Here is a 26,415-nt window from a genome sequence, read left to right as displayed (position 1 = left end):
GGGGCAGGGGCGTGACTGTGGCGCCCGCTTTCGCCCTTCGGTCGTGGTACCCCCTGGAGAGGCTGCCCCAGCCCCAGCCCTAGCCCCAGCCCGGAGCGCCCCGCTTGACCCTAGGCTGTGGAAGCTGGGGTTGGGGTGGGCAGAGGCTCTTGGCGAACGCCAGGCTCCGCGCCTCTGGGATTTCTTGCACCTTTGCTACGGGTCGTGTCACTGAGGAGTCCTCCCAAGCCCGCGGTCCAGACCCCCTTCCCATCGGCTCCTTCTCCCCGTCAAAGATGTCCCGGCCTCTAGGAGGGCTTCAGGGATCGCTGTCACTCCAACCATCAGGAAGGGCCGGCATCTCCGTCTGGGTTCCTGAGTCTCTCACAGGCGCCCTGTCCTTCCCCCTAGATAAAATATAAACTAGCCAGATCACTTACATGCTGCTAGCATGCCCCATGGCTCCCCCTCCCTTGCTAATCCCAATCCTTAGGAGCAGAAGACAACTCTGGAGACCCCCAGCATTCCCTCTCTGGTCAGACTAGGCTGCCCTGTTTGCAAAAATACTGGACCTCCCAACCTACATCCCCAGCTGTGCCCTCCACCCAGCTCCTGGGGAATGATGAGTCCCAATAGCAGGGCTGGGACCTCAGACTTCTGCTAGGGGTGCTGAAGGCCAGGTACCTGAGATGACGTGGGGTGTGGTGGGGCATGGCAGGTGGGAAAGCTGATAAGTCCCCACTCTAACCTTTTTTGTACCCATGCTAGGGGACCACAAGTCACTGAAGAACAAGATTGGAGGCAGGGAACCCCTTCCTGGGTCCTCTGCTTCCCCAAGGACCCAGGGCCTCTGCTGGGGATGAGGGAACTGCCTCTAGCTTGTGATGCCCCCATCCCCCGCTCTATTTTAGGCCCAGGAGAGGTGAGAAGGCGATTTCCCAGGAGGCGCTGACATCAGTGCAGGGAACGAAGTGACTCCCCCCACCCCCAACCACCTGCCATGCCAGACCCAGATGCTCAGCAAGGCTGAGCCAATTCTTCCTTCGCTTTGGAGACATCTCGAGAACCTCCTCCAAGATGTAGGCGCGAGGAGGCTCCTGGGAATGAGGGCCTACTATGTGGTATTCCTGGAAACTCATGATGAGTCCCGAGGGAGAGATTGTGCTCCCCATTTTACAGAGGGGGAAACTGAGGCTCTGAGAGGTTATGTGAGCTTCCCAAAGTCACACAGCTGGTCAGTGAGAGGCATGTCCCCTACTCTAGAGCCTCACTCCTCTTAGCCACCCCTAGTCCTACTTCCACCTCTGCCCTCCATTTGGGACCAGAGAGGACTGGTATATCTGGTCCCTTGCACCCTCACCACACACCCCAGACACGAAAGTGGCTGTCTGCTCCAGCCTGCCTATGTCCCAGGGCCACATCAGCAAGTCCTGATCAGGAGTGCCCCTCAGTAGGCTGGGTGAGGTTTGTCATTTCACAGTGGGGGCCCGGGGCTGGGAGAGTCTGGGTCCTCCGACATGTTCAAGACCATAGAGTAAGCCCAATCTGTGGTCCAGGTCTCTTCACCAGAGGCATGTTCCTACCACATCGGTGGCCCTGGGACCCTAGACTTCGTGTTGGGGAGACCTGATGAGCCCTAAGAGTGACTCTCCCTGGTGGCACCCTGGGCTAGTTCCAGTGGGGACTAAGTCATATGGCTCCCTGGCCCCGGTAGCCACTTATATTCCTGGGTTCCCTGACTCCCAGCAGATCTGGCCAGAATTTACTACTTTTTGTTTTGTTTTGTTTTGTTTTGAGACGGAGTTTCCCTCTGTTGCCCAGGCTGGAGTGCAGTGATGCGATTTCGGCTGACTGCAAGCTCCGCCTCTCAGGTTCACACCATTCTCCTGCCTCAGCCTCCTGAGTAGCTGGGACTACAGGTGCCCGCCACCATGCCTCATTTTTTTTTTTTGTATTTTTAGTAGCAACGGGGTTTCACATGTTAGCCAGGATGGTCTCGATCTCCTGACCTCGTGATCCGCTCGCCTTGGCCTCCCAAAGTGCTGGGATTACAGGCATGAGCCACCGCGCCCGGCCAGAACTTACTATATATTTTTTTCTTTTGGAGAGTGTTGCTCTGTCGCCCAGTCTGGAGTAAAGTGGCAAGATCTCAGCTCACTTCAACCTCCACCTCTGGGGTCAAGTGATTCTCTTGCCTCAGCCTCCTGAGTAGCTAGGACAACAGGCGTGTGTCACCATACCCGGCTAATTTTTTGTATTTTTAGTAGAGATGGGATCTCACCATGTTGAGCAGGCTGTTCTCAACCTCCTAAATTCAGGCAATCTGCCTGCCTCCCAGAGTGCTAGGATTACAGGTGTGAGCCACCGCGCCTGGCCTAGACTTTTTTTGAGATGGAGTTTCGCTCTTGTTGCCCAGGCTGGAGTGCAATGGCATGATCTCAGCTCACTGCAACCTCCACCTCCCCGGTTTGAGCGATTCTCCTGCCTCAGCCTCCCAAGTAGCTGGGATTACAGGCATGTGCCACCATGCCCAGTTAATTTTGTATTTTTAGTAGAGATGGGGTTTCTCCATGTTGGTCAGGCTGGTCTCGAACTCCTGACCTCAGGTGATCTGCCCACCTCGGCCTCCTAAAGTGCTGGGATTACAGGCGTGAGCCCACTGCACCCAGCCTTTTTTTTTTTTTTTTTTTTTTTTGAGATGGAATCTCACTCTGTTGCTCAGGCTGGAGTGCAGTGGCACAATCTCAGCTCACTGCAACCTCCTTCTCCTGGGTTCAAGTGACTCTCCTGCCTTAGCCTCCCAAGTAGCTGGGATTACAGGTGTGCACCACCATGCCTGACTAACTTTTGTATTTTTAGTAGAGATGGGGTTTAACCATGTTGGCCAGGCTGTTCTCAAACTCCTGGCCTCAAGCAGTCTGCTTGCTTCAGCCTCCCAAAGTGCTGGGATTGCAGGCGATAGACCTTATTTTTTAATTTTTTGAGGGTATCTCTCTGTTGCCCAGGCTGGAGAACTAGTGGCACAATCATAGCTTCCTGTAACCTTGACCTCTTGGGCTCAAGTGATCTCCTGCCTCAGCCTCCCGAATAGCAGGGACTACAGGTGGCGTCACCAAGCTTGGCTTTTTTGTTTTTGTTTTTGAGATGGAGTCTTGTTCTGTTGCCCAGGCTGGAGTGCAATGGTGTGATCTTGGCTCACTGCAACCTCCTCCTCCCACCAGGTTCCAGCATTCTCCTGCCTCAGCCTCTCGAGTAGCTGGGGTTACAGGTGTGCACCACCACATCCGGCTAATTTTTGTATTTTTAGTAGAGACAGGGTTTCACCATGTTGGCCAGACTGGTCTTGAACTCCTGACCTCAAGTGATCTGCCCACTTTGGCCTCCCAAAGTGCTGGGATTACAGGTGTGAGCCACCATGCCCAGCACTTTTGTATTTTTTGTAGAGATTGGGTTTCATCATGTTGTCCTGGCTGGTCTCAACTCCTGGACTCGAGACCCACTCACCGCAGCCTCCCAAAGTGCTGGGATTACAGGCATGAGGCTAATGCTTGGCTAACAATTTTTTTTTTTTTTGTAGAGATGGGGGTCTTTTTATGCTGCCCAGGTCAGTCTCGAACTCTTGGACTCAAGTGATCCTACAGCCTCAGCCTCCCAAAGTGCTGGGATTAGATCACATCTGTGAGCCCCGGCACCCGGCCTTGGTTAGACCTCTTGCCTCTCCCTTGAGCACAGTCCCCAGTCCCTGAGGTTCCACTTCCCCTGTCTTATGCTTGCCTCAGCTCTCTTAGGAGCCGTGGGCTCCCCACACAGAAAGCTTGCTTCATGTTCTCTCACCCACCTTCCTTCCTGAGGTCAGGGCTGTCTGTCTTCTCATTGGTGGTCCCTCATCACACTGGGACTTCAGAAGAGCAGGGCTTGTCTTCCTCATCAGACCTGATCCTGATAGCAAGGGCTGTTTTCTGCTTAGATCGGGGCAGGCCTGTGTCTCCCCCTCAAACACAGGGTTCCCTGGGGGGCCCCACCCCAACTCCTCAGCTATGGCTGGCTCCTTCAGTCCTTACGCCCATCCCTTGAGGGTGGGGCCACTGTTTCTGCTGCCCTGATGCCACCCTTGGGGTTGCTCTTCCTGAGGGAGCTGTGGGGTCCTGAGAGGTTGGGGTCTGGCCTCCCTTAGGAAGCCCCTCCCGTAGGAGGCCGGGGCCTCCTTCCTTCTGCCACTCTTCTAGCCCTTCAGCCGATTCTCTCAAATTTTCCTGCACAAGGGCCAAGTTGGGGATGCAGGGCAAAGACCTTGTCTCCACAACTTCAGGTAAGGGAGGGGTGCTGGTTGCCTCCAGCCCTGGGGTGATACCATGGGCAGTGATTCCTGCCAGTGGAGGCCATCCAGGCCTGGTGCCCAGTCTTAAGGCCTGCAGCACAGACCATGCTAGTCAAGGGGGCAGGATTCAGGGCTCTGGGCTGGGGTCCCAATCCTGCCTCCCCCATTAACTGGCTGTGTGACCTTAAGCAAGCCCGCTGGCCTCTCTGGGCCTTGGTTTCCTCATCCATGATGCAGGGGTTAGAAAACCAGCCCCACTCACAGTGCTCCTCTCGGGGATGATGGTTGAGCTGCCCGTGCTTGGAGCAGCGTCTGGTGCATGAAAGGGGCTCAGTCACCCGGGGCTCGCACCGTCCAAGGTGCCGAGGAGCAAACCGGCTCCCTGGCCCTTGCCCAGGACCCCAGGCCTCTCTACGGCTTGGGGGCCTTGGTGTCCTCTCTCTACCCAGTGCAGAGAGAACCTATGCCTGATGTCGTGGTATGAGGGGTGGCAGCAGGGGAAGCGCCCAACATTTGGACATTAGTTCATCCTGCTTCCTCTCAGATGCCAGCCCAGGATCCAAGGACCGTTCTTCTCATCTGCATAGCTCTCCTGGGAAACCTCATGCTCCTCCCTCTCAGGTGTCCAAGTGGCCCCTCTTTTAATCTCTAAAGCTCTCAGGCTTCACCAAGGGAGGAGTTGGGGGCACCTGGGGCACCAGGATCCCAGGCACACTCATCCTTTGGGAGGTTTGTGGGGCTCACAGTCACACCCATAAGGGCCCAACTGCCACTTCTCTTCCACGCAAGGGATCCTCCTGCAGCTGAGGAGAGATGGTCCTTGGGAGGGGGCCTGGGACAGGGGGTCTCACAGTGTCCCTCAGCAGCTTCATCCACAAACGCACACCCGAGATGAGGACGCCAGTTACCAAGGGACACTGCCAGGTGGGAATTAGTGAGAATAAGCTTTATGTAAGTTTCGGAAGGAGGCCTCACAGGCATGTGTGCCTGTGGTAATATGTTATTTATTGAGACAGTGTGCCAAGCTCTGTGCCACATACCTCACAAACATATCTGATTTCATTCTTGTGACTTCCTAGCAAGGTAGCAACTATGATTACCTCCATTTTTTGTATGTATGTATTTATGTATTTATTTATTTTTGAGACAAAGTCTCACCCTGTTGCCCAGGCTGGAGTAGAGTGGTGCAATCTCGGCTCACTGCAACCTCTGCCTCCCGAGTTCAAGCGATTCTCCTGCCTCAGCCTCCGGAGCGAAAGGCGCACCACCACGCCCAGCTTTGTATTTTTAGTAGAGATGCGGTTTCACTATGTTGGCCAGGCTGGTCTTGAACTCCTGACCTCAAATGATCCACCCAGCTCGGCCTCCCAAAGTGCTGGGTTTACAGGCGTGAGCCACTGTGTCCAGCCTAGATTACCTCCATTTTTTAGATCAAGAAAACAGTTTGAGCTGGGCACAGCTGAAACTCCCCTGGGAAGGGGAGCCAAGATCCAGGATGAGGAGGAATTCTCAGGTATGTAGCATTCCTGCTGGTGGCAGGACAGGGAAGGACATAAAAGATTTGCTGGTGGTCACAGTATTTTATTATAGGAAAGGGCCCTGAAATAATCTCATCCGAGCCCCTTAAAGACGAGGGAACTGAGGCCCGAGTAATAGAGGCGTTTTTCTGAGGTCACAGTGTGAGTTGGGGACAGCTAGCTCCTGCATTCCACCCAGCAGAAGGAAGTTGGGGTGGAGCTACCAATTGGCCACATCTGCCTAGAAGTGAAAGGCTCAGCAAGAAGAGGCAAGAACAAAGGCCTCGGGACCTAGTCTGAGGAAAGCAGTTAGGGCTGGAGGGCTCTTCAGGTGTCTCGAGCTGACTCGGGGCAGACGGCAAGGCCTGTGCTGAATGAACGAACGAGGGAATGGGCAATGGTGAGGAAGGGCAGGGGGACAGGAGAACCAGGCCACTGAGGGGCTGCTGGGACCAAGGGAGCCAGGCTTCAAGGAGGAAAGAAAGGAGAAAAGGAACCAACTTTGGTCATCAGTAGCCTGTCCATGACCTTGGAATAGATGATCCTAGTGGAATGCTTCAGGCAGAGCTACCCAGGAAGGAAGTGTGGAAGGGAAGGAGGTGAAGAGGAGGCGGTAGGTATAGACTGCAGGAAGGAGCCAGAGAACAGAAGGTGGGAGTCTTCAAGTATTTGAAGTTGATTTACTGAATCAACTCAAGTGGTTTCCAGGAGAGAAGCATGGCATTTTGGGGCAGAAGGGAGAGGTGGCAAGTCTGAGAAGGAAACCAACAAGGGTGGTTGGCTAGGTGGGCTGGAGGGCCAGGGACAGACAGCGTGACTTATGGAGGGAGAACACCTCTTCAGAAAGAAACAGAAACATGTTGAAAAGGGACTGACTGCAAGATGAAGCAGTGTCCACTGGGTCTGGGTCAAAGTCATCTGGTGCGGGAGGGGGATGTGGAAAGGGGGCTGCAGTGGAAAGGAGTCTGAGCAGTGCTCATGCCAAGGAGCCACTGCGGGACCTCATTCACATCCAGCAGCACCCATCCATCCTGGGTCACGTCTCAGGTATTCTGGGTTCACCTCTAACCTGAATCTACAGCCAGGAAGCTGCAATGGAGAAATGGCTGAAGAGCGTTCCAGCCTTGGGGTTTGGCCTGGCAGAGATGTCCAAGGTCATGATCATTGAGATAGGAGGGGAAGGCAAGAGTACCCGGATGTGAGGTTCGGGGAATGGGTCCTGGGCAGCTGACAATGAGGGCACCCGAACCCAGCACCACGGGCTTTGTGCGAGCAGCAGGTAAAGGTATCAAAGTCTGAGACAGGGGCGAGGGGAAACTTCCTCATGCAGAGGGGTGGTGTCATGGGGAATGAGGCAACCCCATGTCACAAAAGGAAAGGGATGAACCCAGCAGCACCCAGACATAAACCACAGTCTGGCTTCAGGGAAGAGGACTGAGCCCTTAGCAGGAATCTCCATCAGGGCAAAGGAGTTTTCTTGGGAGGGATGAAGGGGCATGTCCTCTGCTGGCAACCACTCCCTAGGCAACAGAGCCAAGTAAGTGACCAGATGAGACTAGGTAAAGGAGGCTGGGCAGGGACAGAGGCAGCCCTGCTCCCTGGAGCCCTTAGCCCTTGGGCAAGGCCGGCAGGAGGGTTGTGGCACTTACACGTGTGTGACTTGCAGGAGGTCCCATCCCACCATCTAGTGATTCTGTCCATCGCTCCTGGCCCGCAGCCCTGCCTTGGGTCACTGGAGGGCAGATCAAGGACTGACATATGGCATTCCAGCCCCATGTTATTAACAAATTTATTTACATTTCCTGAACCAAAATTAATTGTAAAATTTAACAGGAAGGGGGTAACATGACCTCTAAGGTGGGCTGTACACAAAGTTGCTCTATTTCCAAACTAATAACTTGAGTCCTCACCCACAGCTGGGTCCCCTCTTCTTCCTTTGAAAGGAGATACAGAATAGCACCAGGCTTCCGGGAGCTTCAACATTTAAAGAGACAAACCCACGGACACAGAGAAGGGTGAGAAGAACCACAGTACAAATTATAATGAAAGAAAAAGTGGCCAGAGAATCGATAGCAAACCCATTTCTGTCTCCAGATTAATGGCTTGGCTGCCAGAAATGGGGGGAGGTCCTTGGGGAAGGAGAGGAGGGACCGAGGGAGGAGGGTGATGTGGAAGTTGGCAGGTGACACACTGGCCCCGGAACAGCCGAACTCCGGGCAGGCAGCTCAAGCTGAGGAGGCAGAGAAGGGCCAAGAGGGGTCCCAGAGGGGGCTCTGGCCACATCCTGGGCTCAGGGGAAAGGTCAGTGCTGGGCCCCAACTAAGTGCCTGGGGGAGGGAGCTCTGTGAGTGGCGCAGCTCGAGCCCCTCCTCTGCTTCATATGTTCCTGAGGATCTGTGTGCGGGAGCGTGGGGGGCTGGGGGAGGGGATAAACACAGGCATTTCGGAAAGCAGGAGCGGCCACATGCTCGTGGGAAAGGAGGTCGGGCTTGGGGGTGGAGCACACCAACAGCTAACCCGCGGCTCTGCAGAGAGGCAAGGGCCTGCGGAGGGCCAGGAAGCCAGGCCAGGACTCCTGCTGCCCCAGCTCCTTTGTGGTCCCTCCCCATGCCAACTTTGCCTCTGTCTCCTGGCGTGGGTGGCCAATCTCAGCTGGGCAAGCCCACTGTGGACTCTGCCTGGTCAGGAATATGGCAGGAGGCGGGGGTAGGAGAGGGCAGCCCCCAGTCCAGATTCTCTCCCAAAGACCTGGCCAGTGGGAGGGCTGGCTCTGTTGGCTCCATGGAGCCGAGCGTGACAGCTGCTTGCTGGACTTCAAAGGCCAGGCCTGGGCCCCCTTCTGGCTCTTTTGGGGAAGTCCTGGGGCTCTGCCCCTCCTGCGTCCTGGTCAGCCCTGGCCGGGTGTGCAGCACGCAGCAGGGGAATAAATTGTATCTGTGGCCCTTCAATCTGGAGCTGCCTGGCTCCGTGAAGAGCCAAGTACCTTGGGGACTCATAGGAGCAGCTCTCTGCCGGCATGGGGCTGGGGCTGGGGCTGGGGTTGGGACCAGGGCTGGGAGACAGGGCGACAGGGCACCTGGAGAGGCTGGGGGGCCCAGAGGCATCAGGAACAGCTGGCTCCTGCACTGGCTGGCAGGGGCTGCAGGAGGGAGGTAGACCTGCTCTCTGCAGGTGCTCCTGAGGGCTGCACACTGGTAGCTGAGTGCAGGGGGGCTGATGGCCAGCCTGGAGCTGTGGGGCAGCTGGGGAGCTGGCCAGCCTCCTGGGATACAGGGCCAGGGGTTGCACACTCAGAATCCTCAGGCCCTGGGGGCCATCCTTCCCCCGGCCAGTGGGGCTGTGTGGCCCAGAACTCTCCTGGTCTGTCTGTGGGCTGCCAGGGGAAGGGGTCTGGGAGAGAGAGGCAGGTCTGTGAGTGGCACAAGGGCTGGAGAGAGGTGAGGAGCCTGGACTCATGGCCTGGAAGGGGAAGACAGGGAAGATGCTTGCCACCGGTTGTCCTGGTGCCACAGGGGTTGGGTGCTATTGGGACAAAAAATGAAGCCTGTGGCCAAGAGGCCCCCACTCTCTTCTCAGCATTGCCACTGGGGAACTGAACCTTGCGCTTGTGGCCAACAAGTGCCAGGTCTTGGCCAGAGGAGAGTTCCATAAAACCAGAGCTAGGCAGCAGGCGTTGGCAAGCAGGGTTCCTAGACACCAGTGTCTCTGGGGTGTCCATAAACACATCAACTAACCCCCTCAGGTCCTGGCAGGTTGCTATAGGTTCAGGTACCTCACCAGTCCCTGCACGTTCAGCTGGTGCCTGCGTGCTGTTCACTGTCCCATCCTGCTTTGGGACACCTGACACCTGGCAGCTGTCTTCCTTCCTTATCCTGGGAGATGCTGCCCTGGGATGGGAGGGCTGGCGGGGGTGCAGAGTCTTAGGACAGAGAGGGTCACAGTCAGAAGCTGGGGAACCTGACCACCTGTTGAGACAGAAACACCCAGTGAGCTGCAGGTTTCAACTTCACAGCAGGCCTGGGCCAGGGCTGAGGGCACAGGGAGAGCCGCCACAGCTGGCGGTTCATGTGCCGAGATGGCTGCCTTCTCTGAGGCCCTGTGTGAAAGTCCTCCTGTTTGGGTCTGAACCTGCCGCAGCAGTTAGCACTGTGTGCACTTCTCTTGGCTCTGTGGCCTGTGGTTGGGGCTGGCCAGAGGAATACGTTAGAGGCTATTCCATTTCATGACTTCACAGAGGAGGCTGTGCCCTTTGGCAGCTGAAGAAAGCAGTGCAGTTCCTGGCTGTGCGAGTTGAGCTTGAGGTGGAGATTTGGGGTGAGAGGTGAAGCCATAGCTCCAGATGGGAGAGGGTCTGCCTTGCTGGCAGCAAGGGGAAGCGGAGCTCAGAGGGCCCTGGAATTCCCACCAAACCCCATGCAGTCCTTCCTTCTGGTGGTGACTTCTACAGAGGGAGAAAGACTTTACTCTTCACCTATCTAGGAGAGGCCCGAGAACTATCCCCCTGCTCCCTGGCCGGAATTGCTTATCATCCACATCAAAGCCCGTGGGGTAGGAAGGGAGCCACAGTCTGGTCTGGGTCTAGTCTTCATCAACTGAGGCCACAAATGGAGGTCTTTTAATTTTTTTTTGGCCACCCCCAAAACAAACAGGACTGAGGATGAGGGGAAAGGAAGGTGAGAAAAGAGGAAAACATCACAGTCTGGTCCCAGCAGCCACCAACCTGAGGGTCTCTTCCCACCCAGAGGGCAACAGAGGAGAGTGCAGACGCAGTTATGCCTGCCAGCACGGCACTCACCTGGGGAGGCCGGCCTGGAAAGGGATGTCTACAAAGCTGTGGCTGAGCTGGGCAATGATCCTGTCCACTTCTGCATATGGATGGGCTTCTAGGGCAAAGCCCTGGTGCTGGGCACTCTGAAGATGCTGCCGGGGGGCGAGAGGAGGACAGGGCATTACATGAGGCCTGGGGGGAGGGGGACATGGAAGCTGACCTCCCAGCCCATGCTATGGCCCTGGAGGACACAGCCACAGCAGCGTGGAGATTGCACAGGAAGGACTCATCCCCAGTGAGCAGGATCCCTCAAGGCACTCTGGGAGCAGCTGCTTAGCGGGGAAGGGGCTCACCACATGGAGCTCCTCGAAGGCCTCTTGGCAGCACTCGCAGTAGCCTTTCTTCCTCCTGGGCATGGTGCGGGCAGCTGATCGCAGGCTTGGCTCTCCATCCTTGGATTCTCTGGGGAGGGTACATAGTGCAGCAAAGTGGTTACTGCTGGGTCCCTTGGGGGAGGAGCCACTACTTAGGGCCTGGAGCCTAGGTCAAGGAGGGGAAGGACTGAGACGGCCAAGGGGCTGGGCAGGCACCAGAAGGTGGGCCTTCCCTGAGCTTGGTACCAATCATCTAAGAACGGCAAGAGAGGAACAAGGAAGAAGACATCTGGAGACCTCCCTGTGGGCAGCCTGTCTTATCTCTGTCCTTCTCTTTTTTTTTTAGACAGAGTCTAGCTTAGTCACCCAGGCTGGAGTGCAGTGGTGTGATCTCGGCTCACCGCAACCTTTCGCCTCCTGGGCTCAAGCCATTCTCCTGCCTCAGCCTCCCGAATAGCTGGGATTACAGGCACACACCACCACGCCCAGCTAATTTTTGTATTTTCAGTATAGATGGGGTTTCACCATGTTGGCCAGGCTGGTCTCGAACTCCTGACCTCAGGTGATCTGCCTGCCTTGGCCTCCCAAAGTGCTTGGATTATAGGCATGAGCCACCGCTCCCGGCCATCTCCGTCCTCTTAAACCACAGGTGAGGATGGGGTGGTTATAGCAGCAGCAAGAATCCCTTGTAGGAATTCCAACTCTGTGCTCAAACCTACACCCACATTCATGAGACCTGAAAGATGAAAGGGAAAAGGTCTCAACCACAGTGAAGGGACTGCTCTTCTTTTCCACCCTGAATGTCTCCCCAGCTTGGTTCAGTCTGTCCCTTCCCTCATGCTGCCTTGTGTCTCTCACAGTTGTCCTCACTGTCCACTAGGACTTTCAAACCTTCCTCAAGCCTGACTTTTTTTTTTAGACGGAGTCCCGCTCTGTCACCCCCAGGCTGGAGTGCAGCAGCACAATTTCAGCTCACTTCAACCTCCACCTCCTGGGTTCAAGTCTCTTGTCTCAGCCTCCCAAATAGCTGGGATTACAGGCACACACCACCACCCCCAGCTAATTTTTTTTTCTTTGCATTTTTAGTAGAGACAGGGTTTCGCCACATTGGCCAGGCTGATCTCAAACTCCTGACCTCAGGTGATCCGCCCGCCTCAGTCTCCCAAAATGCTGGGATTACGGACTGAGCCACAACATCCGGCCAAACCTGACTTCTTATCTGAATATCAGCCCCATATTTCTAACAACTAAAGGGCATTTCTTTTTTTTTTTTTTTTTTTTTTTTTTGAGACAGAGTCTCACTCTGTCGCCCAGGCTGGAGTGCAGTGGCCGGATCTCGGCTCACTGTAAGCTCCGCCTCCCGGGTTCACGCCATTCTCCTGCCTCAGCCTCCCGACTAGCTGGGACCACAGGCGCCTGCCACCTCGCCCGGCTAGTTTTTTTTTTGTATTTTTTAGTAGAGACGGGGTTTCACCGTGTTAGCTAGGATGGTCTCGATCTCCTGACCTCGTGATCTGCCTGTCTCGGCCTCCCAAAGTGCTAGGATTACAGGCTTGAGCCACCGCGCCCGGCCACTAAAGGGCATTTCTATCTGGCTATCCAGCAAACTCGGCAAGTCCAAAACACTCCTTTTAAAGACTTCCTAAGTATGACACAAAACCCAGACGATATACAGAAAAACTCATAAATTCAACTATATACAACTTTAAAATGTGTATGCATGGCAAAGAATCATTAGCAAATGATATGGTTAGGCTTTGTGTCCCCACTCAAATCTCATATTGAATGTAACCCCTATAATCCCCAAGTGTCAACGGAGAGATCAGGTGGAGGTAATTGAATCATGGGGGTGGTTTCCCCCATGCTGTTCTTGTGATACTTAGTTCTCACGAGATGTGATGGTTTTATAAGGGGCTCTTTCCGCTTCGCTCAGCACTTCTCCTTCCTGCCACCTTGTGCAGAGGTGCCTTGCTTCCCCTTTGCCTTCCACCATGACTGTAAGTTTCCTGAGGCCTCCCCAGCCATGCTGAACTGTGAGTCTATTAAACCTCTTTCCTTTACAAATTATCCAGTCTCAAACAGGTCTGTATAGCAGTATGAAAATGGACTAATACAGCAAAGTTAAAAGACAAACCACAAACTTGGGGTTTTGTTGTCTTTTAAAAGTATTTACAACTTCTCTGCTCAGGGAGGCTTAGAAAAAAAGAAAAATATATATATTGATTTATTTACAACTGCCAGGTACGGTGGCTCACGCTTAGAATCCCTGCATTTTGGAAAGTCAAGGCGGGAGGATCGCTTGGGCCCAGGAGTTCGAGACTAGCCTGGGCAATATGGTGAAACCCTACCTCTACAAAAAATATAAAAATTAGCCAGGTGTGGTGGTGCACAACTGTAGTCCCAGTTACTTGGGAGGCTGAGATGGGAGGATCGCCTGAGCCTGGGAGGTGGAGGTTACAGTGAGCAGAGAAAAGAAAATATTTACAACTAATGACAAAGAGCTCATTTTTCTAATAGGAGAAGGGCTCTTTACAAATCATTAAAGTGATCAATAACCCCAATAAAAAATGGGCAAAGTATATAAAGAAGGTTCACGTAAAGAGACTCAGACAACCAAACATACGCAAACATACTTAGCCTCATTCATAGTAAGAAAAAACAAAAATTGTAATTATACTGAGATACAGTTTTTAATCTGTTATACTGGAGGTCAACATATCTGCCAGTCACAGCATGAGGCGAGGGGATGGGAAACAGCCTCTCTCATGCAGTGCAGGTAACATATAAGTTGGTATCTCCTCCATGAAAAGCCATTTGGCTGAATTTATCAAAATTATAAATGCATATATCTTTTGACCCAATTATTTCTATCTTTAGGAATTTACTCCACAAATACAATTGTTCAAAATTGCAAATTTACTCTGAACATGATTTTCATTGGAGCTAATCTAAGCATCCATGAATAACAGACTGGTTAAATAAAATACAGTAAATACATTCCATATAATAGAATAATGGAATACCCTGCAGCCATAAAAGGGAACACAAATTTTTTTTTTTTTTTTTTTTGAGACAGGGTCTCACTCTGTCACCCAGGCTGTTGTGCAGAGGTACTACCTTGGCTCACTGCAACCTCTGCTTCCCATGCTTAAGTAATTCCCCAGCCTCAGGCTCCCGAGTAGCTGAGACTACAGGTTTGCACCACCACGCCTGGCTAATTTTTGTATTTTTAGTAGAGGTGGGGTTTTACCACGTTGCTCAGGCTGGTCTCAAACTCGTGGGCTCAAGTGGTCCACCTGCCTTGGCCTCCCAAGGTGCTGGGATTACAGGTATAAGCCACTGTGTCTGGCCAGATTTTTTAAAAATATAAAAATAGAGATGGTGGTCTCATTATGTTGCCCAGGCTGTTCTCGAACTCCTGGCCTCAAAGTGATCATTCCCCCTTGGCCTCCCCAAGTGCTGGGATTACAGGCGTGGTCTATCTTCAGAGATAGTTCATAGATACACAAGTACATATGTATCCTTCATTCCCTCTTCTTACATAAAGAATCATGGCTGGGTGCGGTGGCTCAAGCCTGTAATCCCAGCACTTTGGGAGGCCGAGACGGGCGGATCACGAGGTCAGGAGATCGAGACCATCCTGGCTAACACGGTGAAACCCCATCTCTACTAAAGAATACAAAAAAACTAGTTGGGCGAGGTGGTGGGCACCTGTAGTCCCTGCTACTCGGGAGGCCGAGGCAAGAGAATGGCGTAAACTTGGGAGGCGGAGCTTGCAGTGAGCCGAGATCCGGCCACTGCACTCCAGCCCGGGCGACAGAGCCAGATTCCGTCTCAAAAAAAAAAAAAAAAAAAAAAAAAAAAAATTCATATAGGCTGGGCATTGTCGCTCATTCCTGTAATCCCAGCACTTTGGGAGGCTAAGGTGGGTGGATCACGAGGTCAGGAGTTTGAGACCAGTTCGCCAACATGGTGAAACCCCATCTCTACTAAAAATACAAAAAATTAGCTGGGCGTGGTGGTGTGTGCCCTGTAATCCCAACCACTCGGGAAGCTGAGGGAGGAGAATTGTGTGAACCCGGGAGGTGGAGGTTGCAGTAAGCAGAGATCACCCCACTGCACACCTGCCTAGGCAACAAACAGTGAGAGACTCATTCTCAAAAAAAAAAAAAAAAAAAGAATCATATAGTATTGACTGTGCTGATAGTATTGACTGTGCTGGATGTTACTTGGTTTTTCTTTTCATGCTGCCCCAGGCTGCACTCTCCATTTGGCAGGGGTGAGGCACCACTCGGATCTCCTCCAGCCTCTACCCCTGGGAGGAAGGTTGCACCGGTGAGGGGATAGAACTGGAGGCTGGGTGTGGAATATAGACTTTTCACATTAAACCATTTGTAACACAAATTTTAAACTTTTTAAGTTTTAAAAATTTTAAACTTTAAAATAATGATTTCAAAAATGTAAAAATTTAAACACTTCTTCCTACACAGATTTTCCACACACATACACACACGTCTGGAACTTTGATGTCCTACCAGGGCCAACCCCCTGCCTAGGCTCCTCACATGCAGATACCAAAGCTTCATTGCTTCATCTTCCCTTTAAAGCCTCTTAGCTCCTCTGTGATCTCAAGGCCATCCCAGGCCTAGCATCACTACCAGCGCCAAGCCTGGGTCACCTTCTGACTGGCTCTCTCTGGTATCCCTTGTATTGGGACTTAACCTCACCTCTTTCTCTCCTTGCTCCCACTTCATCTACTGCCACATTCCCTTAAATTTTTCCCTCTTATTTGTACTATTTTCTGACCCACAGCCTTTGTCAGATGGAAACCACAGACCCTCCTTGGCCCCAGGAACTCTAGGGCTAAGAGTCTGCTCTATTCTTTCCTGGTCTATAACCCCATAGCCCAGAGGTTAGAAAGGGTCTGAGAAGGCATCTCACCCATCACCTGAGCTGAACTCCTTCTCTACTTTGGTTAATGAGGGTTCAAATTCTCAAACATCTGCACAGTAGACATATTAACAAGCCCACAAGCCATGAGTCACGTAATGCAGTGATCTTCTCTCCCGCCCTGCCCCTTAGTTATTCCTGACATTTGGCCCAACCAGTTTAAACTTTGATATTCACTAAAATCACCTGGGAGCTTGTAAAATACAGCTTTTGGGGCTCCATCATCAGAGATTTTGATTCTATAGATGTGGGGTGGAGTTCAGGACCCTGCATCAGGGTTTCACTCTGTCACCCAGGCTGGAGTGCAGTGGCACAACCATAGCTTACTGCAACCTTGCACTCCTGGGCTCAAATGATCGTCCTGCCTTAGCCATCTGAGTAGGTGGGACTACAGGCACTTGTCATCATGCTTGACTAATTTTTTTTTTTTTTTTGAGAACGGGTCTCACTCCATCGCCCAGGCTGGAGTGCAGTGGCACAATCTCAGCTCACTACAACCTCTGCCTGCTGGGTTCAAGCAATTCTCCTGCTTCAGCCTCCCGAGTAGCTGGGATTACAGGTGTGCGCCACCATGCCCAGCTAATTTTTTTTTTTTGGCATTTTTAGTAGAGATGGGGTTTCACCATATTGGCCAGGCTTGCCTCAAACTCCTGACCTCAAGTGATCCGCCCACCTTGTCCTCCCAAAGTGCTGGAATTACGGGCATGAGCCTCTCTGCCCGACTCATAATTTTTTACGTTTTTTTTTTTTTTTTTGTAGAGACAGGGTCTTGCTATGTTTGTGTGCCCAAGTTGGTTTCAAACTCCTGGCCTCACATGATCCTCCCACTTTGGCATCTTAAAGTGCTGAGATTACAGGTATCACCCGTTGTGCCCAGTTAGAACTTGCATTTTTAATGAGACCTCAGGGGACTCTGATGATGGTGGTCTATGAGTTTGAGAAAGCAGTCTATTGTCCTCTGTGTATACTCGGTAAACCCTGCCGAGCACACCATGTTCGGTTGCAATGGTCCATGCTCTGGGGGAAACAGTGCAGGCCAGGGGTTCTGGGTGGACAGGGTAAGAGTGCTGTGACTCAGCAGTGAATTAGGAAATAAGTCTTCTTGGACTCTTAAGGAGAAAGGGGTGCCCCTCACAACCCTGGCACCTCCCTTTCTTCTTCAAGTTAAATTCTTCAGTACGGATGAAGAACACAAAATAAAATGGATGAATGCTCCTAGTCTCTCTTCTCTGGGCTACATTCCCAGAATAGACTTTGCCTAAGGAGCAAACACATGGCCATTCCCAAATCTGACCAGCAGGCCCCCAATAGGGAGGACTTTGGCCTGTAACCAGCCCTTGGTACTCAGGAACCAGAAAGACCCACCTGGTATGGTGCCTGCTGCTCAGGGTCGTCAGGGCTTCAAAGGGACTTGCATCTTTGGGTCCAAGAAAAGAAATTTCAGGAAAGGATTTAAACTGATGATGGAAAGGACGAAACTTCCTGCAACAGAGAAAACTTCTACTTTGACTACAATGGGGAAGGTAAAGGCTGAGGAGGGGGCCTCGCCCAATGCCCTAGAATTCCAGCCCTGATAAAGTGGACTCTCACCTCCACATCTTTTAAATTCTGTAACAAAACTCATCAGCCTTTCTAGGTTAAATTAATATGCATGTTCTCCCTGTCTACTTTTCAAACTCATACCACTGCCTCCCTGAAATCCTATAAGCACCCTCTGGGTTTATCCTATATCTAAGGAAATGAAGCCCAAGAGGTTCTGTGACTTGCTCAAGGGCTCACAAATAGTTAAGCGGCCAAGGTCAGATCAGAAGCCACGTCTCCAGACTCCCGATCTACTTTTCCCCACCTTCCCATTTTGTTTCTTGACCCTACACAATCCTTGAGGACTCTAGCCTGGCAGATTCTAAATGGAAACATGTTTAAACCAGAACAGTTATTTCCCTGTTTTGTGAAGCGTTCTTGCTGGTCCTTAGAATCATCTGAGGGCTGGTGTTCTGAACAGAGAAGACAGGCACAGTGAAGGTTCTGGATAGTCAGACCTGGACTGAGTGGTTCTGGCAGTGTGCCTGAAGTTGCAAACATTCAAGAGACTTGCAGAGACAGAAGTGATCTGTGTATACTTCGCAAACCCTGCCGAGTGAGGTAACTGCTGGGCACACCATGTTTGGTTGCAATGGTCCATGCTCTGGGGTAAACAGTGCAGGCCAGGGGTTCTCAGGGAGCAGGGTAAGAGTGCTGTAGCTCAGCAGTAAATTAACAAAGAAGTCTTCCCGAACCCTTAAGGAGAAGGGGGTGCCCCTCACAACCCTGGCGTGTTCCTTTCTGCCTCAATGATGTCTTGTTTCTGCTTAGGGGGCTTGAAACTTGAGGATGGGCAGGCTAATAGGCCTAATAGGCTTTGAAGACACCTGCTTCAAAACAGCACATAAAAAAATTCACAAGAGGCTGGGTACTGCGGCTCCCACCTGTAATTCCAGCACTTTGGGAGGTCGAGGCAGGCGGATCACCTGAGGCCAGCTCACGACCAGTCTGACCAACATGGCCAAATCCTGTCTCTACAAAAAAATACAAAATTTAGCCGGGCATGATGGTGAACACCTTTAGTCCCAGCTACTTGGGAGGCAGAAGAATCGCTTGAATCTGGGAGGCAGGGGTTGCAGTAAGCCGAGATTGCGCCACTGCACTCCAGCCTAGGCGACAGAGTGAGACTCTGTCTCAAAAAAAAAAAAAAAAAATTCACAAGAAACCTCAGCCCCAGTTGGATCTTCTCTCTGGCCTATAATGCCAGGAACACACACATTATGTAACCCCCTCTGGTGACAGTGATATACCTGTGCCCGCCATGTGCAGTGCAGATACTGAGGCTGTAACAGTGCCTCTCAGTTGCTGCATATGTGTCATGATTACCTACATTTAAATAGGTGTGAAGGGGCTGGGGATGAACACACACTCCATCCCACTGGAACTGGAAGGGAGCACCTCTGTACCATCCTGTTGTTCTCTCCACTTGCCTTTGGGCCACCAAAGCCAGCACTGCACTGTCTACAGGTGCTGAGAAGGGACCCTGGGCTTGTCTGGAGTATGGGCAGGCAAGCCAGGCTCCTAGGGCCGGTCTCAGCTGCCCTGCCCTTCCGTGACTGAGTCACACAGACAATTCTGTGCTAAGTAGTCTCTGCTGGATATACACGGACTTATTTCCTTTAAAAAATTTATTTAGTCTGGGCCGGGTGCAGTGGCTCACGCCTGTAATCCCAGCAGTTTGGGAGGCTGAGGTGGGCGGATCACAAGGTCAGGAGATTGAGACCATCCTGGCTAACACGGTGAAACCCCGTCTCTACTAAAAATACAAAAAATTAGCCGGGCGTGGTGGTGGGCGCCTGTAGTCCCAACTACTTGGGAGGCTGAGGCAGGAGAATGGCGTGAACCCAGGAGGCAGTGAGCCGAGATCGCACCACTGCACTCCAGCCTGGGCGACAAATAAATAAACAAACAAATAAATTTATTTAGTCTGAAAATGCCTTTTTGGAAAAAAATTTTTTTTTTTAATTTTAAATTTTGAGAAAATTATAGATTCACATAGACTTTTGATCTTGTACTTACTGAAGATTCAGTGATAACCAACATGGCTGCTAATAGCTCATCAGGTTAACAATGTCAATGGGACCCTCCTGCTCCAGGGAAGAAGAGGCCATAATGGTGGACGGAGAAGACACAAAACAGGGCAGGCAGGACACCTGGATTCTAGCCTCGGGCTGCAGTTTATTAGCAAGGTGGCTGTACACAAGTCCCTTCCTTTCTCTGACCTCAGTTTTCCCCATTAGGAAGAGACAGACTCTCCTCATGCTTTTTTCACCCAGGGCTGTCAGGAGATAACATGAGCCAGAAAAGGATTTTTCAAAGTGAAACAGAAAGGCTTTATCAAGTACAGGGTGGCCTGAAAAGGGAATCCCCAATACCACCCCTAGCACCCTCATTTCAGCCAAGATGACTGAAATGCTAGTATAGTCTTGGACTATACTAGCACTGTGACTGGGTCAGTAATGATTTGACATGAAATGTCAGCATACACCCAAGGGAAAAGAGCTGCAATAATGAGCCTGCATGGGACACCATGAGCTCACAGAGCAGAGTTTTAAATGGAGGTAATTCACACACAGGATCATTAACCTCTGACTCATCTCCAAGAGGACTATTCACTGTATAATGCCACTCTCAGAGGCTCCTCCAGGTTTGCGTGAGACTTCTCCATGACAGTGAGAGAGAGTGGCTTCTCAGGAAGATGAAGGTGCAGGGCTAAGGGGCTCCATGTCTTCACATTAGCTTGAGGCCCCTGAGCACCCCTCCCTCCTCCCTCCTCTGTGCAGGCCTAGCTGGGGCAAGCAGAGAGAGGAGGTCCCACTCACCTGCTTTCATCTTCGATTTTGAGGAATGGTGCCTTCAGTCTGGCTACTGAAAGGGGAAGAATGCACACATTAGCTATCTGTCTGCCCCTGTGCAGGGCCTGCACCACACACGCAGGAAATGCTCAGAGAGAGGAGGCTCTGCCAAAGCCTAAGAGCCTTGCAAGAGCTGGAAATCATGCCACCCCAGGCTGTGCTCTCCTTTCACTCAGATTTCCAGCCTCTATCCCTGGGAGAAAGGTTGCATCAGTCGGGGGATAGGCTGTAGTTATACTGAAGCCCTAGATGATGGGCCCTCCCTCAGCAGGATGCAGGAGCTCCTGTGTGTGGATTCTGGAGGCTATTGACCAACCAAAGATGCCACCACCATCAGACACCTGGCTGGTTTGGTGGGAGAAACCCAGTCCCTGGTGGTTTCTGCTAAAAGCAGGGTGGGGGTGGTCATTCCCACCAAGTCCCAGGTCCTTCCTAGACCTCTGCTCCTGGAGCCTCAGGATACTGAGGGGCCTAAGAACAACTCCCCAAGCAGAATGCTCCAGGAGGACCCTGGGATTTTTGGAGGGGAAGCAGACTGGAAGAGGGATAAAGAGTGTTTAGTGGTCTTATTAGCAGGATGGTAGAAAAAATATCACAGGTGAAATATAGTTCCTGAAAAAATGGGGCAAAGGAGTGCTGAGAAGACGAATTTGGAGTCAATTAAGAGACTCACCCCTATTAGATAGTTATTCGCATAGCTTAGAAAATCTCTTAGGCATCAGGACCCACAGTGACCAGGAGTCCTGTGGAAGGTGCAGCCAAGGCAGCTGAAAGCCTGGCCCCCGTCTGACAGCCACAAATTCCCCAAAGACGCTGGCACCTTACAGCTCCCAACTGTACTTGAGGCCACCAGTAGCACCCAAGCAAAAAGCAGCCTTTTCTCCTTTAGCAACAGCTCTCATTAATTACTTTTTGGGGACAATTTCTTGTCTTTCTAATTAACTGAGACAGTTATTAAAATCAATTCCCCTACAGACTTCCTTGAATTCTGAGCATGAGAGAGGTGCCAAGTGACTTTTCTTAGCTCCTGCTTGTGCATGAATAAATGCCACTGAAAGAGCATCTTTGGGAGAAACATCCAGGGGGAGAAACTCTCCTGCTTTCCAAGAGGAACCAGGAGATAGAGTCCATCAATCCGCCAGTTTGTCAGTTTCAGGGAGTTTGGCAGTTCTGAAAACAGTAGGCAGCTGTCAAACTGCCCACCCTCAAACTGCCACTGAATCAGAAGGAAAAGGATGCTGAACCTCAGTCGATGCACGGGAACAGCCAGAGGACACAGGAGCCAAAGTGTCTGCATGGGGTCTTGGCTCTAAAGGAGAAGCCCCGGCCCAGCAGCTTTGGACTTGCTCTTGGACATGCCTCTCTTGCTCCAGAAACCTGAGGCCCAGGCCCTGGAAACACAAAGGGGCAAGACAACCTGGACTCGCTTGCTGCCACAGAAAAGTGAGCAGATGCTGCCACAGAGGGAGTCGTGGGGAAGTGTTTAGGGAGGGAGGGATTGCAATTACATGAGGAAAAGCTACCACACTGACCTTTCCGTGTTCTTGACTCTGCTGCTGGACATGTTCCCTAAATGGAAAGGAAAAATAGGTTAAGGATGTGAGGAAGCCACGGGGGTCAAGGAACTGGGCCTGATAAACCAAGTGGCTGCCAGTCTGTCCCACTTTGCTTCCTGCTGTTGAGAGGCTTGCAGAACCAGACTCTTGGGCCCTGAGCTGGAGCAGACCCGGGCACAACGGCTCCCTCCTCGGCAACACGATGAATAAGGGTCACTTGGTGTGTGAATCTTAATGGCAGCTGACTGTGCAGGGAGTGCAGGACAGTGCAGAGAGCAAGAACTCTGGAGTCCCAGAGGCCTGGTGTGAACTTCAGCTCTACCACCTGCAATGTGAGGAGGACCCACCGACCTCATAGCGTGTTGCATAGAAGAGATGCTCACTAAATGGCAGCTTTATTTTCTAAGTAGTGATGCTGTTCCAGGTACCCTATAGGACTAGGATAAAGACAATGGCCATTTGCCTTCCTCTGTCCTATCTTGTGTACTCTGATTCTGTGGGTCAAAATCAATGTTTAAGCCAAGGTCAAACAAGGCTGATATTAAAAAGTAAATGGAGGCTGGGCACGGTGGCTCACGCCTGTAATTTCAACATTTTGGTAGGCCAAGGCAGGTGGATTGCTTGAGCTCACAAGTTTGAGACCAGCCTGGGCAGCATAGTGAGACCCTATCTCTAAAAAAAAAAAAAAAAGTATTAGCCAGGTATGGTGGCGCATGTAGTCCTAGCTACTTGGGAGGCTGAGGTGGGAGGATGGTTTGAGCCCAGTAGGCGGAGGTTACAGTGAACAGAGATGGCGCCACTGCACTCCAGTCTGGGTGACAGAGCCAGACCTTGTCTCACAAAAAAAGTAAAGTAAAATAAATAAATAAAATACAAAGAAAAAAGAGTAAATGGATCTTCTGGTGTATACCTGAAAAATAAGTAAATAAATATAAAATAAAATAATCAGCTTTAGCTGGAGAGCCAGGATGATGGTGGATCCATGACCACCTGTGCCTCTGGGCCCTAAGATGTTTCAGATTCTCCTCTAGGCCACACCTTGAGGGCAAACACAATCCAAAGAAGCCTCTCACACTCCCTTGCATATCAGCACATTACATCCAAAACTCACTTCACTGCCAGATACCTACAAAACTAATTTTTTTTCTTTCTTTTGAGACAGAGTCTCACTCTGTTGCCCAGGATGGAGTGCAGTGGTGCAATCTCAGCTCACTGCAACTTCTGTCTCCCGGGTTCAAGCGATTCTCCTGCCTCACCCTCCCAAGTAGCTGGGATTACAGGTGTGTGCCACCACACCTAGCTAATTTTTGTATCTTAGTAGTGACAGGGTTTCACCATGTTGGCCAGACTGGTCTCCTGACTTCAAGTGATTCGCCTGCCTTGGTCTCCCAAAGTACTGGGATTACAGGCGTGAGCCACTGTGCCTGGCCTACAAAACTGATTAAGTTAAAGTAAAAATGCTGTGCATCTACCTAGAAGGGGGGAATTTTTGACATATTTGCTTCTGTGTGCATAGAGTCCTAAAAACTGTTCACACTGTTTGTCAGGAAGGGAGGCCAGTGGCTGAGAAGCTGGAGCAGGGAGAGACTTTTTGTTGTATACCCTTTTGAATTTTGAACAACACAAATTTAACAGCAGCAACATCCCCAACACTCCTAAAGGAGAGGGTGTGGAGAGGGTATCAGTGTCTGAGTGCTCCATTCACTATTTTTTTAAAGTTTTTTTGAGACAGAATTCCACCTGTTGCCTAGGTTGGAGTGCAATGGTGCGATCACGACTCACTGCAACATGCCTCCTGGGTTCAAGATTCTCCTGCCTCAGCCTCCTGAGTAGCTGGGATTACAGGCATGTGCCACCACGCCTGGCTAATTTTTGTATTTTTAGCAGAGTCGGGGTTTCACCATGTTGGCCAGGCTGGTCTCGAACTCCTGACCTCAAGTGATCTGCCGGCCTTGGCCTCCCAAAGTGCTGGGATTACAGGTGTGAGCAACCACGCCCAGCCGCTCCATCCACTTTGGATGTGGTTTGCTAGTACTGTTAGCTAATTAGCACTGTTAACTAATAGCTATTACTGCTCATCCTGTGTCTGGATGCCAGGCTGTGGGTGGATCTGTAGATTTAATCCTTCCTCAGACTGAGGCTTGGGTGAAGATACTGTGGCTTTAAACCAGGTTGGGCTCTCTTGATGTGATACACACAGTTCTAACGCCAGCAAAGAATGGAAAACAAACAAGGATTTAGAAGATGGCAGCTATTTCGATCACTCCTTCTCACCCCTGCAGTATGCAGACTTATTCCCAGGTTAAGAGCTGTCCCCAGAATAGCAGCCTGGTCAGTGCCATGGGCATTTATGAACCTTATCTAGTCCAGAACTACTGTAAGGCAGCCCATGGCCCAGGCGGCCCAGGCCATAGGGATGTCTCAGCAGGGTGTGTGCCATGGGAGGACTGCAAGTGCCGCAGAGAGAAGAAAGGGAGTCGCAAAGCTATGGGTGCTAGGACTGAGGTAAGTTAAGAGGCAGCATTCCCCTTCCATCTTTCAGAATGGCCAGGAAGAGATGGCTTGGGCGGGCCATGGATTTACCTAAGTTATCACTGATTTCACTGAAAACCATCCATTTGCCCTTCAATTCAGCAGGATGACCTACCTCTGGCTTCTTTGGCTCTTGTTTTTTCACACATAAAGAGGCAAGAGACAGCTGCTGCATGTGCATCATCATTTCTGTGGAGAAGACAGAGGGTTTGTGCCAAAGGCTTCCAGTGTTCACTTACCTAGCACAGCCCCTTCCGGGCCGCAGGACTAAACTCGCTCGGCCAGCCCACTGAATCACTCCAGCCTTGCCTGCCACCTTCTGGCTACACATCCCCTCTGCATCTCCTGACGGCAGAGGTAAGGACTGGGTCCTCTATCCCTGGAACAGCACCTGAGCGGGTGTCATGCTCTTTTGCAGCACTGAATACAACTCATCTTTGAACAGAAGGTGCCTCATGGCTTGCTAACGACTTTAAGGCACCACTGAAGAGCTGCGGCTATGAGGGAGGCCATGCTATGTGAACTACTCAGCTGTACCCTCAGGTGAAAGACCAGCAAGGTCTACATGCTGGCACTTCTCTAACAAAGGAAGGCAGGGGAGGAGATCAAGTCAGAAATGGCTGATTTTTCAGTGAGATGAAGCCCTCCACATCCCAGACCAGGAACTTCCCCTGTACAGCCTCTAGACTCCCCTGGAAGATCTTGGTACCAAGAGGTGGGGCAGCATTCCAGTCAGCACCTATGGGCTGTCCCATCTGGACCAGTCCCCTAAAATGGATCAGAGAAAACTCCAGACTCAAGAATGGAGTTGGGTATGAGATCACTCACTGCCAGCTGGTTCAAGACAACTATTCTAAACAGGCTGCAAACGGGTTGTTTACAGTGTGAGAAAAGAAGGAGCACAAAATTTACAGCTGAGTCAAACTGAGAGTGGTGGTCCACACTACACACTCTGGTGAGACCATGGACAATTTGCCTAATCCGTTTGAAGCTCAATTTCCTCATCTGTATAATGGGGACAGAACTGCAGTGAGGATTAAAGGAGGTAATTCGTAGCACAGAGCCAATACCTGTTAAGTGGTCATGAAATTTTTTTTTTTTTGAGATGGAGTCTCGCTCTGTCACCCAGGCTGGAGTGCAGTAGTATGATCTTGGCTGACTGCAACCTCCGCCTCCTGGGTTCAAGTGATTCTCCTGCCTCAGCCTCCTGAGTAGCTGGGATTACAGGCATGCACCACCAGGCTCGGCTAACTTTTGTATTTTTAGTAGAGATGGGGTTTCACCATGTTGGTCAGGCTGGTCTTGAACTCTTCACCTTGTGATCCACCTGCCTTGACCTCCCAATGTGCTGGGATTACAGGTGTGAGCCACTGCACTGGCCAGTGGTCATGAATATTAAGGTAATTTCTGCATTTGTAAAACGGGATCATCACACTAGCTGGGGGAGAGCTGTAGCAGGTGACATGAAACGGCATGTTTTAGGGACCTCCTGCGGGACGCTGAGGCCACAGCCTGCACTCTGCATCCTCACCGCTTTCTCCCTTCCCCACATCCTCCCACCTTTGTGGATCAACATGGCAGCTGAGTACTTCTGGCTTCCGGTGACCAGAAGCTCACATGACCATGATCCTCCTAAAAGCTGACACTCCTGGTCAAAGTCACCAACTCTCCCTCCACAGGAGCCCAGCACAGAAAGGGTACCATCCACGTGCAGAATCCTCACTCCCCAAGAGCGGGCATTGGTCAGGAGGCTGCTGCTGCCCCCACTGCCTCCTCCACTGATGCTCCCCTGAAATTACAACACAGAGTCAGGTAGGAGCAGAGACTCCCCAAGGCCTGAATGTGAAGGGGACAGATAGAAATTGCTTCTGGGAGCCCTGAGTCATCCATGGGAGGGACTGGGGGGAGGCAGGCAGGAGAGAGAGTACAGTGCCCAGAGAGTCCATCCCAACCCTCAGGAAGACATCCTGTCCTCCATATGGCCA

At 51.6% G+C, this 26,415-nt stretch overlaps 1 protein-coding gene and 1 pseudogene across 30 annotated transcripts in view; both read right to left on the bottom strand.

The window, feature by feature from the left end:
* Nucleotides 1-167: 167 nt before the first annotated feature.
* The window catches only part of DBF4B (DBF4B-CDC7 kinase regulatory subunit), a 48,822-nt gene continuing 22,574 nt past the window's right edge, over nucleotides 168-26,415 (bottom strand). For 6 of the 30 annotated variants that reach the window (XM_074019880.1, XM_074019882.1, XM_074019874.1 and 3 more), the window contains 6 exons: nucleotides 24,546-24,619; nucleotides 21,875-21,911; nucleotides 20,310-20,355; nucleotides 10,936-11,044; nucleotides 10,610-10,734; nucleotides 7,590-9,779 (listed from right to left, as the gene is read on the bottom strand). In XM_074019880.1, coding sequence (XP_073875981.1) covers nucleotides 8,918-9,779; nucleotides 10,610-10,734; nucleotides 10,936-11,044; nucleotides 20,310-20,355; nucleotides 21,875-21,911; nucleotides 24,546-24,617 — 1,251 coding nt within the window. In that variant the 5' untranslated portion in view covers nucleotides 24,618-24,619 and the 3' untranslated portion in view covers nucleotides 7,590-8,917. Of the gene's footprint in view, nucleotides 387-7,589; nucleotides 10,256-10,609; nucleotides 10,735-10,935; nucleotides 11,045-11,370; nucleotides 11,693-17,271; nucleotides 17,389-20,309; nucleotides 20,356-21,874; nucleotides 21,912-24,545; nucleotides 24,620-26,131; nucleotides 26,220-26,415 lie in introns of those variants that run through there. The other 24 variants (XM_074019885.1, XM_074019884.1, XM_074019883.1 and 21 more) reach the window with 13 other exon arrangements.
* LOC107127770 (protein DBF4 homolog B pseudogene) lies at nucleotides 6,737-7,604 on the bottom strand (annotated as a pseudogene).

The sequence above is a fragment of the Macaca fascicularis genome, chromosome 16, assembly GCF_037993035.2.
Source record: "Macaca fascicularis isolate 582-1 chromosome 16, T2T-MFA8v1.1".
Lineage (NCBI taxonomy): Eukaryota > Metazoa > Chordata > Mammalia > Primates > Cercopithecidae > Macaca > Macaca fascicularis.
Note: the sequence above shows the minus strand (reverse complement) of the source record. Positions and strands in the feature narration are given on the sequence as shown.